The sequence below is a fragment of the Scomber japonicus genome, chromosome 5 (assembly GCF_027409825.1).
Source record: "Scomber japonicus isolate fScoJap1 chromosome 5, fScoJap1.pri, whole genome shotgun sequence".
NCBI lineage: Eukaryota > Metazoa > Chordata > Actinopteri > Scombriformes > Scombridae > Scomber > Scomber japonicus.
Window position 1 is genome coordinate 24,370,760 of NC_070582.1, and position 21,507 is coordinate 24,392,266.

The 21,507-nt window shown below is 40.7% G+C and overlaps 3 protein-coding genes across 3 annotated transcripts in view; 1 reads left to right on the forward strand and 2 right to left on the reverse strand.

The window, feature by feature from the left end:
- The window catches only part of cry1b (cryptochrome circadian regulator 1b), a 144,432-nt gene that overhangs the window by 105,215 nt on the left and 17,710 nt on the right, over positions 1-21,507 (reverse strand). The window lies entirely within an intron of this gene.
- Positions 10,052-12,559, reverse strand: LOC128359534 (uncharacterized). The gene is made up of 2 exons (XM_053320026.1): positions 12,438-12,559; positions 10,052-12,332 (listed from the first exon to the last, which is right to left on the reverse strand). Exon 2 carries the CDS (start codon positions 12,303-12,305, stop codon positions 10,704-10,706), a length of 1,602 nt encoding a protein of 533 aa, XP_053176001.1. The 5' UTR covers positions 12,306-12,332; positions 12,438-12,559; the 3' UTR covers positions 10,052-10,703.
- On the forward strand, positions 16,801-18,108 carry mterf2 (mitochondrial transcription termination factor 2). Its single transcript, XM_053320027.1, has one exon. It carries the CDS (start codon positions 16,897-16,899, stop codon positions 18,106-18,108), a length of 1,212 nt encoding a protein of 403 aa, XP_053176002.1. The 5' UTR covers positions 16,801-16,896.

A 21,507-nucleotide genomic window follows, 5' to 3' on the forward strand; every position in this document is an offset into this window, starting at 1 on the left:
CATTCCAGTGAGGATGACTGTTATCATCAGATGTGTGCTGCTGACTCCCTGCTGTGGAGGGATGGGTGCCATATCATTGCCCCCTGGGGCTTACTGTGGGGTCAGATTTAGCCAGTGACAGCTCCATTACTCCTGGGAATGGGGTCGATTCTGTTTGCAGTCTTTCAGATTTATGTCCTGCTGTGGCAGTGTCATGCTGGCTAAAAAGTGTGTTTTTACTGAAATTCACAGAGAAAATTGGTGAAATAATGGCTGTCTTTGGATTTTATACTACTGGATAAGATGCCAAAGCATAAAAAGCCTTAAACTTTGTCCCTGTGGGGGATTAGTTGTTCCAACTTTTCTGCCCTCATCTAACCTCTGCTTAAACCTTTCAGGCAGTGGATACACCAAAGCAAAGGTAGGCAGAAATCACCTCAGAAATGGGAACCAGGGGCTGAAAGTCTACCTACACATAGATAAAGAACAAGTTTTTTCTGGTGTTATGAGGCTGTAGCACATTACCGACCAAAGGTTTTATTGTACAAGCACACATAAAGGACAACAAACTGCCAAGAACGCCCAGTGAGTGATACAAGAGTGTCCTGTCCTCCACACCTCTCTTCGCTGATCCCTCGCTCTGCCTGCCTACAGTACAGCATCGATTCCCCGGCTCTGAGCAGCAAACCGCCCCCACACCTTCTTGGTGAGATCTAAAACAGACAATAAGAAAAAGTTGAATTTTCTGTGAGCGGAAGCTGAATCCTCCACGGAACTCTGTGTTTAGCTTTACCCACATTTGTTCTCCGGCACAGACACTTCCAAAGAGCGCAAAATGAGATGTGTACATATACATTAGAGAATTGGAGTAGGCTACCTTTCATTTTTCTTTTCCAGGACTGCAAGGCTCTTAACTATCACACCTCACCAATCTGGGTTTCCTATATCTCTGTGATCCACCTCTTATCTGATCTTTAACATGACAACAGTCTTTCATCATAAAGTGGATGGAAGTGTTCAGCTGAAACCTCTCCACAGTTCAGGATAACCTGTTCTTCTCAGCTGACTTACTTTTTCTGTGTCTGGGCTTGCTTGGCAACTTGTGCTCCACTTTCTTTTAAAGACGAGATCTGTTAGTCAGCTTGTCACAAGGGAAAGCAGGTCTTGCAAAAGTTATCTTAGGGAGGAGTTTTGCCTGTGGAGGAAAGCTAGTGTTTCTTACTACACTCATTTGAGGGAGTGAAGAGCAACCCCTTTATTCAATCCCCCTCTCTATAAGTGCAATAAGCAGGTGAAAAGAAATCTCATTTCACCCACTAGTGTGCCAGCAGAGACAGCTAAATTTAATTCAGCAAACAACCAGAAGCAGGGCACACCATCACGCTTTCTCTATTTCTTACTGGCACAACAATATCTGAGAAATTCTTCACAGTTATATTGTCCCTTGGACAGTCATAATGATATGCAAACACACAACAATTTTTATTTAAAGGAATAGTGTGACTGATTTGTGTCATGGCAGGGAGATAGAAGAGAAGATTTACATCACTTCAATGTGAAGCTACAGGCAGCACCCTGCTTAGCTTAGCATAAAGACTGGTAACATAGGGAAATAACTAGCCTGCTCTATCTAGAGGCAATAAAGTCCACCTACCAGCATCTCAAAAGCTCACTAATGAACAAGTTACATCTCATTTGTTATGTTGTTTCTTAGCTCGGACCAGTTGCCAGGCAACCACTCAAAGTACGGGAAATTACTGGTCCCGGGTAAGAAGAGTGTTGCACATGCGTTATTATGGATCCCACTGCTTTTTTTTTAGTAAGACATGGCCTATTCTGCCTCTGATTGGCCAGTACTTGTTGCCTTTGTTGGTTGGATTGGTTAGGGTAAGAATATTAGGGTAAACCAATCAGAAGCAGAGTAGGCTGTGTCTTACCAAGAAAAGCAGTGGGATACATAATAACATGTGGAACATTCTGTAATGATGAAATGTTTTTTTTTGCTGTGGTTTTTTTTTTGTCCTTTAAAGAATGTAGTGCCAACACCTCACAGACAGGGCAGAGGATCATGTTTGGCAATGGGAAACTTTAAAGGGGATGTACAGGAAGCAGGTCAGAGGGTCTTTTAGCCTCTCAGCCTCACCTAACGGGAACCATCTGCTCAGGTTACCACAGGGTGAACATAGAGAATAATATTAGATTAACACTGATGTAGAGTTTCTGTGTTAGTGCTGACAGTCACAATATTCTACGTTCACAAGCACAGCGGTGAGTGCTCTAAATTACGCTGACTATCATCTACACTACAAAACTGTTTTATCACATACCTACCTCAACTTGACAGTGCCTCTTAGTGCAGCTAATGATGCACACCTGTTGTCACTTTGACTGATTAAGCAATCTGCCCTGACATCACAAAACACTTCAAATATGAAACGTGTCACAGCAGGAGTGAAGCTCTAAAGGGAAAAATAACATGTAACATAAATGATGAATTAATAGAAACGTTGGTCTGAAATAGATGACTTAACACACACACAAAGAAAGAAAAACTGATTTTGGGAACAGGGTCTAGTGAAAAGGGAGACCATTTCATAGAAAGGTGTTGGTAGGTGGATTACCTACCAACACCTTTGGACAGAGTCTGGCTGTCTGTTTCCAGTTTTTGTGCTTAAACTAAGCTTCATATTCACAAAAAACTACCCAAGTGTGGTATTAAGATTCTCATCTAACTCTTTTCAAAATGCTTACCCAAAACAATTTCATTTAATAATGTAATCATAAATATATATATTTTGATCTGATCAACATTTTCAAAGCTGCTGAAGGGTTGTTTTTTTTTCTTGCCAGATATTTCTTGACTGTTTGTGGGAGGTCATGATTGAATTCAACAATGCTGACCCCAATCAGACTTAGTGTCTGAGTCCATTTGATTGCTTTTTATCCTGAAGCCCACAGAACTCCTGACCCGGCTCTCTGCTGTCCTGTTCAGTGAGCCACTTACAGAAACAAGGGTCATCAGGCATAAAATTGTCTCACTCATCCCATCACTGGCTGTTTCCTATGACAACTGCAAATTACAGAAGGAGCATGCTGTCTTTATAAACCCGAGCTTTCAGCTAACATTTACCCAGCCGCAGTGTCCCCACCCAGTTTGCCAATTTTGCAAAAGCTTCATTTATTAAATTTAGGCAGGGCGGGATGCCTCACTGCTGGTAGAGAGAGAGAAATCTGTTGAGTAACACACAGGATGATGAGAGGAAGGAAGAATGTGGGACATGAGGGATGAGATAGACAGATAGAGAGAGAGAGAGAGAGAGAGAGAGAGAGATTACAGAGAGAGAGAGAACAAGAAAGTTTACACACACCATCTGTGCATCAAAGGTGTGGCTGTACTGCGTTCATGATGCACGTCTGTGTGATTGTTTTTGAACGGGAGATCTCTTGAATATAGATGGTCTCATTTTCATTGTCTTCTGAGATCTCTTTTTTAAAACTTCTTTAATCTAACAGAATTTGCACATGAGTGAACAAGTCGGCTCTACTGTTGTGTTGTTGAACCCTGCTGTGTGCAAAAAAATCCTGCTTCTAAGCAAAGACTTGTAATTATCGCTGTACTGTATGTATGCAAGTAGCTAAACACCATTCAATGAAATTAGAAACTTTTTCCTGGCTTTAAAGTTTTCTCCTGACACCCATCAACACATTCATGGAAGACACTTACATGCCAGAGGAGCCAATTACATGACTAAGAATTTTCTAGTCTAACTGGTAGCTTGCAAGAACATTCTCTTCACAAAATATTCCCTTACGATGAATCACAGCGATAAAAGAAAAAAAAATGGATCAAATAATTTCTGCATCACGCAATGCAACTTGTAAACATCAACGCAATCATGCCAGGGGATTAGGAGACAGAATGATTACGTGTGATGCACCTTCTGCTCTCCGACAGTTCAATCTCACAGGGGAGTTGAAGTTTTACAGTCTGACAGAGTGAGTATCACTGCATCTCAGCCTCACACCCACCAGTTTCTAGGTTATAGACTTCAAATCAAATCTACTGAAAGCCTTTGAGACTTCCAGAGGGAAGTCAGTTTTATTGAGAGCGTTTGATTGGTCCTGGTCTCGCTTGGATTGCCCCTCTGAAAATAACAGACATAAATTCCTGCGTGGCTGCGATCCAACCAGACACCTCCACATGTCTGGGTACCGAGCAGACCACTATTAGGAAAGAAAAGCCCCAAGTGGATTGTCTCCCTTCTGTCTCTAACATCTTTTTTTTGTTCATTTTTAGACCCAGAGGCCTCCCTCTGCAACCATTTCCCCCCCAGCACTTTCTCTGTAAAACCAGCCCATCAGCAGTGCTCTCTGGTGCATAATTGCTGCCATTAGCATGACGCATCACACACTCTCAGGCACTGTGGCTAGACAGCAGCAAAAGCGAGTTACCATGCTTCTCTCTGTTTCTCTCTCTCTTTCTATCCCTCTTGCTCTTTATCCCACCAACTGTTTCACACTCACAGGGCTCACAGCCATCACATTTGTGGGAGTAATGGGCCTGGCAAATTACAGCAGTTCGGGCCTCAGTGGGCTCAGCCCGGCAGTCACCAGGGAACACCGAGCAGACGTGCTGATTCTACAGAACATGCCCTCCTGATCGGACAGAAAGAGGTGCCCTGGGAGGTATTATGTTAACATCCGCCGGCTGTGGTTTTGATTGTTGCGTTGGTGAGAGAAATGGACCTCTGCATGTGTGTGTGTGGCAGAGAAAACTTTGGATAATCTTTAAATTGGAAGTCTAGTCACACGTTTCGGTGCGCACTGCAGAAGTTTTATCAGCCCAAGTGAGCACAAGAGACTCTGAGTAACAACTTGTCTAAACACAATTTCCTGGATGATTTCATTGATTATTTTTCTATCATAAGTTCTACTCTGTCACTGTGATCGCTCATGGTTTGCTTGAACTTGAACACACATGCAGTGCAAAACGAGACAGACGAGCACTTGCAGCTCAAACACGCCCTCCTACACACACAGATGGTCTGAGAGATGCCTCGACAATTAAGCTGATCCATTTAAACTCTCTCACTGTAACGAGCTGAAGGAAGTCTGAAGCTGGATCTAGCTGTTCTGTGAGGCGTGCTGATTCCTCGCCACTCCGTCAGGCCTCCTGGGGCCTTTCTGTGTGACCGAGCCCTTTTCTTAATTACACCTGAGAGCACCGAACAGCTGCTCCGCTTCCACATCTGTGTCTCCATCAATCAGGCTTGTGAAGGAGCGTATGTAAAGCAAACCGGCAAATACAGAAGACCTTCCCATCCCTCCTTCTGTATTTCTCTCATCAGATTCCTCAGTGCTTCCCTCACCACTAGAAACAAAGCCGCCTGTGAAAATCCTTGATTTTGTGTCAGGTTGTCAGCTAACACTTTGATATTCAAGCTGACTGTTTTCTGCTCTGTCAACAGAAATTGACTTTGTTCTGAGAGTATTCATGATCAAGAATGAATGTCATAATAATTTTTCAAAAATGTAAACAATGGATAACCTTGTGGGCAGGGCAACGTTAGGAAAATAAAAAGTTTCTCAAAGATATCAACATTTTATTTAATTTTTATAGAAATAATATTCAAAAAGGAGATACTATTATAAACAGGTAAATAATTGGTTTGGATTTTTTTTATTGCTCTTCATTGTAGTTGCATTATTAGACAGCAATAAGAAATATGGGAAAATATTTAGTGCTTTATATGTACCAGATGAACAAATATTTCCTAACAATTTTTTTTCCCTCTTTGGACATATTGGCACTGCTGTGGAACATAAATATTTATCAGGGCACTAAAAGGTTAAGTGTGTGGGAGTAATAGAATCTGGCAGCTGAAAATATTGCCGAAGCACAACATCTCCAGATTATTTTGCAAGATGGAGAGCTTAAAGAGTGGAAGAATAGATAAATCACACCAGTAATGAAATCTAATAATGCATGCATTACCAAATATCAGAAAATATTTTTGTTTTGGCTCACTGTGTGGAAATGTTTAGCACAATTAACATAAGGAGGCCTTGGTAAATGTGGAATTTAAAGCAAGTCTATTTAAAGCATGATGCTGCTGTGTGATACTGAAAACAACACAGAAAGGGTGAATTTATATTGACATACAGTGCTATAGTGTTTCATGGTAATGTCAGACACTATGCCAGAGTGCACTGAAGCTGCTCAAGGTGGCAGAGTTTTACCATATTTAAAAGTTTCAGAAGTGAAACTAAACTGTTTAGTTTGGGGATGAGCCAACTCCCAAAGGCAAAATGTGAAGCTACAGAAAATGATTACTTATATGCATTACAAATAAACATTCTGGGACATTCTGGTTATGAATATTGTAGCTGTTGTTGCCCAGCTGTTTTTGTTTTGGGTGTGTGCAGGCTGTGATTGGACTTCTGCATGTCAAACGTAATGTAGCAGTTAGAAATATTGTTGATTGAAGTTAGTGGAAGTGCAAGTAATGTTTACTTTTATAAAGGAATAGTTCAACATTTTGATTTAAAAAAAAACCTATACTTTATTTGCTTTGGTCTGAATCAGTGAATAAGGCGATGGACCTGTTGCCTTTCACCATTGGTTCAGTGACTTTTCACACAGAAGTAAATTCCAGTAAACCGAAACTAAACGTTAGGTAAGAACATCACTCCCTCATTGGCTAGTTGTGTCTTGGCCAGGAGCAAGAATGTAAGCACAGGAAAAAAAATCCTAAAGATGGCCCTATCTGCCCAATTAATGTGTTGCGCTAGTCTAGCATGGATCACAATTCACTCTTTGGCTGCTAGCAACTGTTGACCCTCTTACGATCCACATGTTGATGGGTGATGCCATTTTCCAAGATAATTGATTGGTCAGAGTGCAATGCTTTTATGTGCGTTGATCTGTTATCTCAAACTTAACTTGCTCCACAGCAGGTTAGGTATGCAACATAAGTTACCATGGCAATGTATCCCCCGTAAAGAACCTGAAAACCCAGGGTTAGACTTGAGGTAACCTTGCTAACTCCAAATCCTGCTTCATAGCACAGGCCTCAGATTGAGACTCTTTACAGTTGTCTGCATCTGAGTGATTGCTGTGTTCAAATCTGCACGAAGGAATTGCACCAAGTAGAGAAACAAGTCCAACTCAACAAGACTAAAGAACACAGGTTTGAAACCCTAAAATGACAAGATTAAGACCACTGTCACTATGAGGCTACAGTCAGTAGCCAGTAAGATTAGCATAGAACAACTACTGAAAACACTAATTAACACTGTGTACCTTGTTTTTTGTAAGTCACACAAAAAAAACAAAATGTGAAAACAACAAGTTGTGGTTTTGTGGGGGAGTTGTGTGTTATGTCTTTGTGTTGAAGCTAAAATAAACTAAGTGGCTGCAGGCAGTGATTTCTACTGTACAGACATGAGAGTTGTATCAGTTTTCTTCTCTTACTACTCAAAATGACAAACAGTTTGAAAGATGATTATTTGTTGAGGGAATCAAACAAATGTCCAGGTGGATCAAATCATTGATTAAAACATTGTTTTATCTTCTAGTGTTGTCATTCCATCGAGGTAACATCTTCTTCCAGGTAGTGAAACAAATAATACTGACATTAAAACTGTGTCAGCTGCTGAAATTGATTGACTGTTTAAATGCTGAAGAAATACTTTAAACACTTCATAAAAATCTTTTTATAAATTCTCCTTCTACTTTACACCACAGTCAAGATTCATTAATCAAGGTTCACTGAATGAAACACTTGCGGCTACAAAAATTTAAAACGTTATGTTCATGTATAACTGCAAGATTTATTGATCAGTTTAACAACATGCAGCTATAAATGAGACAGCAGCTAGATTCACTTTATATGTAAAAGGTAAGGACAGTAATGCTGGAGACAGCTCCACAGTCTGTAATATTATGCGTGATACAACAAGTTCTTGAACTTTACTTATGATTTCCTGGACAAGTTTGCAATCTTAGATTTTCCATATGTAGAATAGGCTTGTCTCTGACAATAGTGAGTGCAGCACACAATGGTTCATACATTATAGATGCTTGTTGTGAAGTCTGGTCAGGCAGTGATCGCAGAACAGGAGCCTTCGCTGGCCCTGGTGTCACTGATTACCTGATGGTTCACCTTCTGCTGTTGAAAAACCTGTCAACGGCTGCATATTTATGTCAATACACTGATCTCAGTTTCTCACTGATCTCACTTTGTTATGTTCTTCTAACTGAAACACAGTGATGATGATTTATTTTCATGATCCTGGCCTAAAATTATTTATTTAAATTCTTGTGAGCGTGCAGCTGGTTGAGCACACCTGCACTAACAGCACGGTCCAGTGTACATTATCATGTGTAATAAAATGCACAACTGAATCAATATGGATGCTGTCAGCTAGTCAATAATGCATATAATCACATTATATATTGTACCTCATTTATGTCTCGCAAACATAAACTGCACTATTGGATCAATACTGATGTTCACTCTGCAGCAGTGTGCTGCTAAACTTGGTCAGTAGTCAGGGGCTACAGCAGATATTGATTCAGTATTGCAATTTATGTGTGTGTGGTGTTTGATTAGATAGCCTAAGGTATATTTTCAGTCAAAGGTATAGATAACTTAAAATGCAAGTTACATATGCATTTATCAAGTGCACTGTTTGCTTCTTACATATTTCTTAAGAAATAATATAATAACACATGCAGGTAAATCTGTTTCTTTGTGTCTTTCCTTCCGATTTTCTTGCACTCAAAGAAAATTATATGTAGTAAGGCCGATTCATCCTAATGACTTGTGCAATGCATTGCAACGCAAACCATTTTTATGACTCCTGATACCAGAGATGATTTGAAAGTGAAGGTAAATCTTGTACAAAAAATATCAAAAAAATAATCTATCTTTCCTCCAATTAAATCTTCTTGTTTCAAACTGCATTAATAGTCACCATTGATCAAATTACAATGTGTAATATGAGTAATATTTCGACAGAGCATTTTAGCATCTTTCAGCTAATTGTTTTGGAATTGTGACACACAAATGTATTGTTTGTTTCAGTCTCACCACTCTCATTAACAGCTCAGGCAGGCAGCTGTTCTCCATAAAAAACTTTAAAACTCATTGTATCCCAGATAGCATGCGAATGTGGGCCACTTGAGGCAATGATCCGGCACTGTAGGCATTCTTCTGGCCCGGACAAAACAGACGTGAACCTAAACTGGCCCATACATTTGGGCCAAATATCATAAAACGAATATGGCCCATCTTTGGCCGAAATATGGCAAGTATGGCAATGACTAATCCGGATGTGAGCCTAAAGAGGCCCACATATAAGGAAACATACTTGGCCCACCTTTGTTGAAACATATTTGGGCCAGTCTTGGCCGAACTGGTTTATTTGGTGTGTTTTTGGTTGACATCTGGCATTGTGATGGCTTGGTTATGGCCCACTTTTGGCAAACATGAGCGGACCGCCCAAGTGCCATCATTCCATGCTGTATGTGGGCCAGATGAACATGTCAGGTGTGGGCCAGATATGGGCCAAAAGAATTTTGCTATCTGGGATGCTTCATGCCCAGCACCAAACAGCAGACAGACAAAAACATTAGTAACTAATCGGTTAACATAGTGAAGAGAGTAGAAGGTAAAGAGACATTTATTTTGCTTAAGAGTTGGTGGACACTTAAACAGAGCTAAAATAAGAATATATACTGTACTTAGATTTACTTTGTGTCCAGGCTCAACAAGGATGCCAATGTTGCATATCTGCTGATTGTGTCAATGGACACTTGTGCTAGCCTGCAGTGTAAGCATTTTTTTGTAATTTTACTTTAATTTGCGCAGTAATACACTGTGAAATGTTTATACGGTATATCACTGTAAACCATGAACTATTTGATTCAGCCTGTCTCCCACTCCCAACATTGACAGTTTTGGTTTTTAAAATGTAAATTTATGGTTTAGTAAGTCATATGAACTTTCAAAGAGGATAATATATGAATACTGTTTACAGCTTGTAGCCCCCAAGTGGCCAAATTCACCATTTAATGCAACTTTAAGACAAATCAAAAGAAGTGCTTAGCACAAAGATTGCAAAGTTATGAAGCTGTAAATTCAACAAGCGACAAGAGAGAAAATGTGGACAGTCTGCTATATTCCTGACTTTCATGTACTGCAGAGTAATGGTGTCACGATGAAATCATTTTCTATTGTTATGATTCTTTTGACAGCAGAGTGTCAGGGACTTTTTAGCTGTTAGGCTCATCTTTCATGGCACCAAACAATCTGTTGACAGGAGAGCAGCCTGACTGGTTTTTAGTCATCATTTAATGTCACATTACAACCATGCCACATTTTCCATCAGATAAGTTCAAAACTTAGTATTAACTTTTTACATTGTACAGGGTGTGCAATTTTTGCACTAAGCTTAAAAAACCCTTACTTTTAGTGGTTAGAGAGAAACATTGTGAGAAAGATACTTTTTCTTTTGTTTTAGACACAGAGGAGTTTGTGTATTCTCAGTCACAAGCAAAAAAGGATTTTGAAAGAAAAAAAATTCCATTGTATGAAATCCAGCATTAGTCATTACTACCTAAGTGGAAGAAATAGAAAGACAGCATGAACATGAAACTGAAATTTTACATACAAGTTTCATAGTACAGTGCATGTTCGTTGGATGTAAAATGCCTTGCACTACTCTACATTGCTAGTTAACCTCTCAGTACAACCAGGATCCTCAGTCATCTTTATGTCCTTGTTTGTATTTAGTCCAGAGGCTTTTGACCTCTTCTTTATTACAATCACTGCAGCAATCACTGCAGCCAGCAGTATTACAGCCAGTCCTCCAACCAGAGCATACACAGTAACCTTAGTGTCTGGTGGGTCAGCCGTGGGAGTCCCAGGAGTCACAGGCTCTACATCCGAGCGTCCTGCAGTGTCTGGTGGGTCAGCCGTGGGAGTCACAGGAGTCACAGGCTCTACATCCGAGCGTCCTACAGTGGTCTTCATTAAAACCAAATGCTCCTGTTTGAAGATGCACGTATGTGTGTCATAAAAGTATGGAACATCATTGTACTCATCTTCCTCAGTATCTTCCTCATCATCATTTTCATCTTGGTAACCATCATAACCTTCCAGAAACTCAGGGCCAAAAACAACACACCAGTACATCTTTCTATCTTCCATCTTCAGGTCGGAGAGTGTCAGACAGGAGCCATTCTTAGACAGAGTCATTCTGCCCCTCAGATCCTCTGGGCCAGGCGTGGTCTCATCATTTGAATCATGAATAAGTTCATGTCCCCCTGAAGTATCCTTGCGGTACCACTGCACCTTTTCAGCATTAACATGGCCAACATCACATTCCAGCGAGACATTCCCACCTTCAAAACCCCACCTTTTTTGTGGGATATCCTTTCCTGGGCAAAGAAAAAGCGAGTACTCCAGCTCAATTGAGGGGGAGATGCATGAATATTTCCCAATAAGTTCATCAGAGAAAGCAGGAATCACCAGCGTGTAGTCTTCAGGTGTGTCACTGAAAGATATGTACATTTGATTGTTCCTCGGGTTGGTGCCATTAATCTTCCCCAGTGGTGTGTCCCATTCCTGGAAATCACCATCAGAGGAGCAATATAGTGACAGTCTGTCCCCATGTGAGGCAAAAATGTCCCTGCTCTCACTTTGGTCAGGTAGGAACATATCTTGATAACTGAGACAGTTCTTATCTTTCAACACAAGACAGTAAAAGTGTTGGTTATTCTTTAACATGTTGTTGTTAAGCAAAAGCAACGCGCCACTTTCTCTGACTTCCACGACACCATCCAGCTCCTTCACCAATGGATCCAGTGACACATTGCTATCCAGGAAGAGTGTGAGCTTATAAGTCGGATACATTTCATAATACCAGTGTACAAAGGTTCCCTCCAGACCTATGGAAGTACTGTTGCACCTTAGCTCAGCCGCTCCAACCTCCGGCTTCACAATCTCCTGTGATTCAATCTCTTCTCCACACACAGAGAGCTGCTGTGTGTGATGGCTGACTAGAGTCTGGTTCTGCCAACATTCTCTCCTGTAAATCCCTGAGTCCATGTGTGTGAGGTTACTGATCTGTAGCCCAAGCAGGTCCTGCTGTCTGTTGGTGTGGATGCGACCCTGGAGGTCGGCAGGAGGTATGATGGCTGTGCTATTGGCTGAAGAGTTGCCAAGCAGCTGGTATCCCTCCGGAGAATGTCTATAAACAACAATATAATCCACTCCAAAACAATAGCCCATCTCGATGACGTTGCCCTCTGCTCTCATTCCAATGTCTACTTCCTCACTGTGCACCTGGCAGAGGAGGAAGAAAAACAGAAACTCTAGAAACCTGAAGGAGATCATTATGCCTGGGTGTCCTGGGCCTTATGTTTGCCACACTCTGTGAGGTGTGCTTACACTAAGCCTGTTTTGATGTAGCCACTTTGGTTTGTCACTTAGGTTCCGCCTCCAGCTAATATCTCAGTTTCCTCCTCTTCCACATTCCTCCACAGACCTACAAACACACTGTCAGCCTCAGACGTAGGAATACACACACACACACACACACACACACGCAAACACATCCACACTGGCATACAGACACACACGTCATGTTAGTCCATGAGTGACAGGAGTCAGCAGAAAAGCTTAAGTCATTAAAGTAATATATTACATTTTGACAAGTCTGAGACAACCAATAAGGCTAAACAAAAGCCAAGAGACTAAGAGAATTAAAATTAAGTATGTTCACGGTTTAACATTACCAGAGCTGATGTGTAGTTGGACAGGTTTTACTCAGCTGTGGGTGTGGTCAGCAGCCACTCAAGGTCGTTAGCCAGCAGTTAGAGGGAGTGTATGTGCACATGTGTTATTGTGGAAATTCCAGCCGTGCAAGCATGATCGCACCTTTGCAAATGCATGCCGTGCATGTTTGATGTACCATCATGCTCTTATTCAAGGAACACACTAATCAGAACTAAATCTGGGAGCATCAGGTAATCTGTATCTGTTGCCTGGCAGTGCACGGTCATTCAATCTTGTGCTATTTATCACTTGGGGAAATCTGTGTCTTCTGGTTTTGTATAGTGTAGCAGTTGAACAACTTGGCAAACTGTAAAATATAAATACACTTTGTAGCATAAAAAATGCGTTTCAACACAGTGGGACTGTATAATCTTTTAATACTTAACTGCTCTTTTGCTTGGCAGAAGATTGACTCAGAAAGTTAATATGTCACCACAAGGGCAAATTGACTTTGATTTATTGTAAAACAGGGCACAGCTATTATGTTCCCTGTCATATTACCTGACTCCTTAACAATATGAAGCACTAAAGTAACAGCTATTTCCAGCTGATGAATAGCATAAGATAAGTGTACTACTCTAAAAATCAATACTTTTCTCAATGCTGTTGCATTCAAGGTTAAAAACTTGCTTCTAAATTGCAACAAGGAAATCACAATAGGAAAAACACAAAATTAAATCTGTATTTTACATTGTAAAGCATTTCTTTCTTTCTTTCTTTCTTTCTTTCTTTCTTTCTTTCTTTCTTTTTCTTTTTCTTTCTCTTTTCTTTTCTTTTCTTTTCTTTTCTCACTGCAGCACACATAACAATTGTTTGCTAAAGAGTGAAACAATCATTTCTGATATTGTTAGTCCAACCTGTTTGTCTCTTTCAGTTTCTCATTTCGCAAGTAGAGCTTGCTTGGGTGTTTTGGTGACAGAGGACAATGTCTGGAAAACCCTGCACTTTATCCAACTGTGGGGGAAGAGGGTCAGGTGGAGGCTTGAGCATTTTGTGGGGAAATCACACAGACACAAAGATGCCAAGCAAGATTAGGGAAAGTTGGTAAAAAATCCCTCAATGTGGCCAATGTGTGGAAGATACCATCCAGGCCAAGTAGTTGGACAAAAAAAGCACATTGTTGTTTTCCTCTTAACAAAATGACAAATATGTTATCTCTTACTGCAACAAAACTAATTAGTATGCATTGTGTGAGCATCTGCAAGAGGTCTGAGAGCCCATATCAGCTTTTTGTTAGTGTTATCCAGTGGCAATTTGGAAAAGCATCTCCTTTCCTCTTCCAGTTCTCTGCCTTTGGATACATCTTTGTGCCAACATCCACTCTCGAGCTGTCAATTTTTTCTCTTGCTTATTTGTTGATGCTATTGTCTCTGACTTTTAGTGGTTGTGTTGTAACCTGGTTACAGTTCCCTCTTTAGTTTCCGTACACCCCCCACAGCGTTGAGTGTTAACCACAAACTTGCTACAGTCTGCTTCAAGTTTAGGCAAGTGTGACATCAGCTACACATTTATTTATCAGTAAGGCTTATCACTAGCCCATACACTCAATGTCTCCATCACATAGGGGATCATACTGGAGCGCTGTTCCAAACAGATCATGTGGCCAAGTGGGACCAAGAGGGACTTGGATTGTAGGGTTCCTTATATCATGCCAAGCTAATCTGAGCATTTTTCCACACATTGGTTAAGTGTCTGTCCATTTTACTTTGCCAATGACACTGTTTCTAAGTGCTTATGCTTGAAAAAAAAAAGAGCACACTTTTTTATAATCATCCCTGTTTATGTTTTAACTTCAGAAAACAGAGAACCATTGTAGCAAGGGAGGGTAGATATTGATTGCGTGACTTTGCTCAAAGCCTTGATAAACACCAGGGAAACTTTTAACAGGTTGACTGCAAATAGGGGAAGAGTGACTGACACTGTTTACTCTGTAGGCCCGCATGTTGTTTTTTTTTACCTTGGCCTCTACCATAATGAAAGGTGTTTCCCATGAAACACAAGCAACGAAGTGAAGTTGGTTTAAAAGTCTAATCAAAGTCTCTCTGCTCTGTGTTTGTGCTTTCATACACTGATGTGTCTGGGTGACACCAACCGTTAATAACAAAACTATCAGTGCACTCTGATGACCAGCTCATTCCTGTCAACATATTGGGCATTAAAAAGGAGAAAGGGTGCCAACCTGTTTTCCCTTTGAGGCAGATCATCTGTTTACTAGTACATAAACTTTAATGAACCCAGCTTCCCACTCAGCAGCAGCAGCTCTCGTGCTGCTGAGGGAACAGCTTGCAGAGCTGGTGATCAAGCATCATGATTAAGCACCAACTGCGAGAAACTCTCCGTGTGTTCAGTCCAATTCAGCCCTGCACTGATTACGCTCATCGGGGACTCGTATGCTGCAGGGTTTGGAGGCGCACCAACTGCTGTTTGAGATACAGATTTTTGCCAAAATTATTTCATTACTGGACATATGGCCTGCAATAAAAGAGCAGAGCTTTGAAGAGAAGGGAGAAAATGGGGCACTGGGAGCATACAAACAAATAACACTCACATGTCTGCATTGACTTTCCCACATTCTGTGAGTAAAACACATTTTTATAAATAAAAAAGAAACACAACAAAACAAAACAAACAAAAATCAAGACGTGTCTGCATGGTGCTGTGGTAAACAAGACAACAGTAGAAGCAGAAATCAGCACTGACAGATTGCTAAAGACCGATGAAGAAATAAGGGAATTAATGTCAGTGCTTCATGGTGAAAATGCAATATTGAGTTATCTCCTAGGAAATAAATCATGGAAAGTACGCAATCATCTTATTACTTACTTAAGATTAACAGGTGTAACAGGGAAAACTTGATTTTCCCCTGCTGTTTCACACTCTGGTCCAGTAGGTGGCGGTAATGCACCAATAAACTACTTTCCCAACCTTTATTTAACTCAGAGAAGAAGAAATCTGTTTCATAACAAAACGTCATATCCTCTGACCGCTACTAAAGGTAACACTTAACTTGTTTTATCTGGACGTATACCAATTTTAATCTACACGTGTTTTTCTATCCAGCAATAATTCATAATAGTTTGGATTAATCACGAGGTTGAATCACGTGTTGTCCTGTAATGCCATTGTAGTGGGATTGTCTCTTTCAATGGGTAGCCACTGAAATAGGCTACTCTGCAGGTTTTCTCATTTAAAAATACAAGAGTATTTGGATGTAGGTGAATATATGTATTCAGTTGCCTGGGCAACCTCTGCAAAAATGTTATTAACTCCGCCCGGTGTGGCATTAAAGTGTCCTTCCCAGGCTTTTAATAATGTTATCTATTATTATTTATGAATGGAAACGTGCCATTTTTGTGATGAATTATTCTATTTTTTGACTGATGTTTCCAGCATCCAGAGATAGTGTCAAACATTGGAGTTGCCTCATGCCTTTCCACTTTCTGATACATCTGGCACCAGCTGTGTGGTCAATAGGTGGGTGAGGCTGTGACGTGATGAGTGACGTGATCCAAAACAGCATAAGACAAGACAGCATCAATGAAAGCAGGGGGATTAAGTTACAAAATGCTTTTAGGAGAACTGTGTCACTTCTTTAGATAAACTGTTTGAAATAACACAGGTGGCACTCATAAGAGTTTCTGGCAGGAGATACACAACGGAAGACACATTTCTGTCAATCAGTTGTTTTAAAAAGAGGAACTTCATATGACTTGCACAGCTGTGTTTGTTTTGTCTTTGCCTCTGTGTGTGTGTGTGTGTGTGTGTGTGGCTCAGTGACATGTCTGCTGAAAGCTTCAAAAATATTACCTCTCTCAGCATACTGTCAGGAAGGAGGTGTTTGTACTGCTTTTTTGTGTGGATAGAATAAACCTTATAATAAGAATAATGACTGACAGTCTCCAGTCTTAAAACAACATCAGGACCGGACCTCCGGCATTACCGAGCATCACTAGAGTAACTATAATTGTATGATATAACTGGGTTTGTGGCTGTGTATCACTACTCAAGCTATCATTTTTTGTTTCCTCTGCTTCCTTTAGAGGCTGAAGCTAGTATAGTTTAGTCAATAGTCATGTTAGCTGTCTTCTTGGCTGTCACCCACTGCTGTTTCTTCTCTGCCTACACCTTAGGTGATCAGCCTGAGGACTTTGCATCAATGTTGCGCATGATTGCAACATCCCTGTGCCTCCGGTGCCAGCCTGTCATAGCTCTACCTTTAAACTGCAGACCATGTGTGACACTGAGCCCAGCAGAGAACCAGCAGACCGTGGAGGCTCTCTATGATCTCTCTGTGGACATCCAGAAGGTCCGAAAACTTAAAGGCTGGGTCTTGCATCAGAGCCCAGCCTACACTAAAGAGGTAGCAGGTCTGCTGAAGGACATGGGGGCTTCGGGGTCCATCATCGCCCGGATCTTAGCAGTTCACCCTGAGGCAGTACTCTGTAACCCGGAGCAGATGCAGACTCAGAGGGAGCTGTGGGTATCTGTGTGCCCTAACCAGAAAGAGCTGGTTGGTATTATTGAGAAATTCCCGGCCTCCTTCTTCACCTCCTCCAGCCACCACCATAACCAGCGCGACAACATTGCTTTCTTCCAGAGCTTAAACCTCAACAAGCGTATCATCACCAAGCTCATGGCCAGTGCTCCACAGAGCTTCAGCCGGCCAGTGGAGCAGAACAAGGTTATGGTCTGCACCCTCCAGCAGGCCTACCAGGAGCTCGGTGGAGAGGAGGCCAACATGAAGATTTGGCTTCAGAAGCTTCTGAGCCAGAACCCCTTTGTTCTCCTCAAGCCCCCTGAGGTGCTGAGACAGAACATGCTGTTCCTGAGAGACAAGGGCTTCAGCACAGCGGAGCTCCTCAAACTCCTCTCCAAGCTCAGGGGATTTGTCACTGAGCTCAACCCGGACAGCATGCGTCGCACTCTGGCATACTCTCACAACACCATGGGCTGCTCCGAGGCAGAGCTGCGGGACATCATCCTCAACTGCCCAGCTCTACTTTATTACCCTGAAGTTATTCTGGCTGAGCGCTTTCAGGGCCTCCTCAGTGCCGGGATCAGCATGTCTCAAATCATAGAGACTCCGACTGTTATAGAGCTGACCACGCAGATAATCAATTATCGCTTGCAGAGACTTAAAGCACATGGTTATGATGTAAGGACAGGTAGTCTGGACGTCCTTAATGGCACTAAGAAGGACTTTGAGATGAGCTATGGAAAACTGCAACTACGTAGAGAGAGACCTATTTTTAACCCTGTCGCCCCTTTAAAAGTGGATGACTGACGTGAATAAATGCAAGTGAATTACAACTGTAACTTGTGCTCAATTCTATTTATTCTATGTCATGATCAGATGAAAGTTCATAAGTTTTAAGGGTGGATTAATTTCAAGATAACTCTAACTCCTCTAATTCAGTGTGTTTGAACAAATTACAAGGATGCCATTTACACTAAATATTGTCTGTGAAAATGCATGAAAGTTCAGAAAATAATCTCAAAACATAATTAAATGGGTTGACTAAATTTCAGTTTTTTTGATGAGATTAGGAATGTTATTAGGTAAATGTCACTCACACTGAAAAAAAGGTTGCACACGCTGGCTCCATATGCTTTTCTCTTTTTATTTAGATGACATCTTGAGTGTGCAAATGTTTTTTTGTGTTTTTTTTACTTTCCAAGCTCTTCACTCTAATCATTGGTGTGCATCACTTTTACATTATAACGCTCTTCCTGCTGCCATCAATATAGAATATCCTATTACAATAAGTTGATCAGCAGCTGATTAGCAGACCGACATAAAATTTAATGTGCAACTATTTTGATTATTAAAATTGTTTCAAGCAAAAGTGCCCAAAATTAGCCAGTTGCAGCTTCTCAACTGATTTTAAGCCTTTCTGTGTCACACATGATAGTAAACTGAATATCTTTGGGATTTGGACAGTTGATCGGACAAAACAAGATATTTAAATACACAGTTGTTGGGAGTTACAACAGCCTTTTCTTTTTTTTCTTTTCTTTTTTTTTTTTTTTTTTTACAATTACCTGACACTTAATAATTAATGCACAAAGTAATCAGCAGATGAATCGATAGCTTTACAGGTAATTGAAAGACACTAAAGAATCATGTGACTTCCTCTAACTGGCTTGTGTGAATCATAACACTAAATGCTTAACATGTGTCAAAGTGCAAGTATTACATCAGATGAAAAGCAGGGTACTTTTCTTACAGGTTGTATTGCATTCATGTTGGAGAAGATAACGATGGTTATGTAATGACGATGAGTATGGTCAGATAGTGAAGCAAAGGCAATGGCATTTTAACATGTCATACTTTTTGAAGAATTTATTACAGCTTATTACCTCATCACAATAACCTGACATAAAACGCTGCATGGCATAAGTGTATAACGACAGACGTGCTGACATGTCTATCAAATTTATTACTGAGTATAAATGAAAACAAACAAGGCTTGTCAAACCATTTTATTTACGGTCTGTGCAAGTGTCTCATTTTCACACACTATTCTTGGCAGCACAACTGTTCCCCTCAGGGATGCAGTCTAACTGTGCTTCAGATTTTTTATTGTTACTTTACAGATGGAGACACTTTTTTTATGAGCTATTTCGCCACTGAAATATCACTTCATTATCATTTCAAATGAATTCAAATGCACCCACACGATGAGATAAAAAAAGAAACTTCCTTTCATTTCAGTTGGAAGTGGTTTATTTGAACGCACTTTGCAACCACTGTTCAAAAAGCTTTTGTTCGTTCATGTAAAATTGATTTTACATTATGTTTGTTTTTTATAAATAAGGTTTTCATGCCTCTGTGCCTCATATACTATAGAGGTAAAATGACAGCTTCTGGGTTAGTACCCGCATTTATTTTAGTGAAGGCCACAAAATCGATACGCAATCTTACTGAGCATTGTCCAAACCAAGAGAAGGCATTGTAAAATGTTCCCCTGTCTGATTTTGAATGTGTCTAAATGTTGGATAGCCAGCAGAAGCCCTTGAAACATGCCTAAGAGTACTTTTTAATGGGAGTGAGCTTCACAGCTAATGAAGCCTCGACTTTTAGCCTCAAGCTTCCCTTCTCTTCTTAATGTGGACGATGGGGGTCACAACAAAGAGAAACAGGACTTGTGTGTCCAGAGGGGGGATGAGGGAGGGGAGGATATATACGTTAACAACTTCCACTTCCCATCTGCTGCCGTCTGCATCACTCAGCATGGCTCCGTAGTCATGGTGATAGCCACTGGGCAGATGATGCAAAAGTGAGTGCATCTGGTAATGAATCTGAGCTCAGCAGATGGATGCTTGACTCATTTTGAAACCATTCACAACATAGAACCCCCCCCCGAGGGGCTCCAACACTACCTCAAGTACACTGCAGCTCATATACTGAAGGTTTCTTATTTTAAGCTGGACATCAGCAGCATTTCCTTTCATTTATCATGTTGCAGGGTTACAACATGAGCCTTGAAATGGTAATATGTAATAAATACCTGGAGTTAATCAGAACGTATTGAGGCGAGGCAGATGAGACAATGCCTCAGGTGTATAAATGCAAGTCACCTCTATTTCTCAGTCGGTGTTCTCTTGTCCTCTGTAGACTGTCATGCCGCCCTGCACCGAGCTCTTGAATTACACAGGAAAGCCAGAGAGGTTAATAAGAGGGAGTATAAATTGTCCTTTTTCATTTCGAACATGACACTGGTTGATAATAGCCACACTTAACATATTGCTTTTATGAGTCATATCTCAGCAGAAATAGATGACATCTGCAATTAAAAGCTATGATTTCCAGCTGAAGCAACAGCACGTACAACCACTACTGTAATAAATATTCCTTATTTGAAGTGTAGGTTAATATCAATGTCTGTGATTTTTTTATTTGAGATATATTCCTCTAATGCAGCAAATGTTGGTTAAAAATAACCTTTTTGCTCCTCAGATATTGTACTATAACTCTCTATATATATTGTGTTCACAAAGGAAACACAAGATGTTTCGTTTCTGTGCATACTAATGTTAGTCTATCAGCATTTTCAGCCCTGCAAACCTCATTGTTGGGAATAGTTGTGTTGCGTTTTCTCCTATATTAACATTTGCATAACAGACAGGTACTTCAGTGTGCACTCAGCTCAGCTTTTCTCTCCTCTGCTGCACTAAGAAATTTGTTTTCTGTCATGACTTGTCTCTCCTGCAGTCACTGCACCCTGATGAGATATCACAAACATATTGTATGCGCTGCAGGAAGAAAATCAATGTCACATTGACGTTCAAAGCACAAAAGGTAAATGACTGTCTATATTGGACATTGCATCTGAGATTCATAGCTTTGAAACATACTGTAGAGTCTGTCATCAGATGACTCCACAGTGCGGCCCATGGAGATATTTTTGCGACAGTCGTGTCACATCATTTTGGTTGATTTGACATTTCGAGCAGTTTTCCATGTAGCCAGGTGTGAAAAAAAGTTGTCGATCCAGTTCTCAAAGGTCTATTTACACTCCCAGAAAACGATCAAATTCAGGAGAAACTTGATGCACTTGAAAAGCAAGTCAAAGTTGTTCCCTTGTGTACGCATCTGTATGCATACTGTACATTTCTCTTTTTACTATTAGTCATATATATCATTTAAATGGATTCCTTAGTAAACTGGTGGTGACCTTTA

Coding starts and splice junctions, on each gene's coding strand:
- mterf2 (XM_053320027.1), top strand. CDS start 16,897: ATGTTAGCTGTCTTCTTGGCTGTCACCCACTGCTGTTTCTTCTCTGCC.
- LOC128359534 (XM_053320026.1), bottom strand. CDS start 12,305: ATGAGAGCAGAGGGCAACGTCATCGAGATGGGCTATTGTTTTGGAGTG.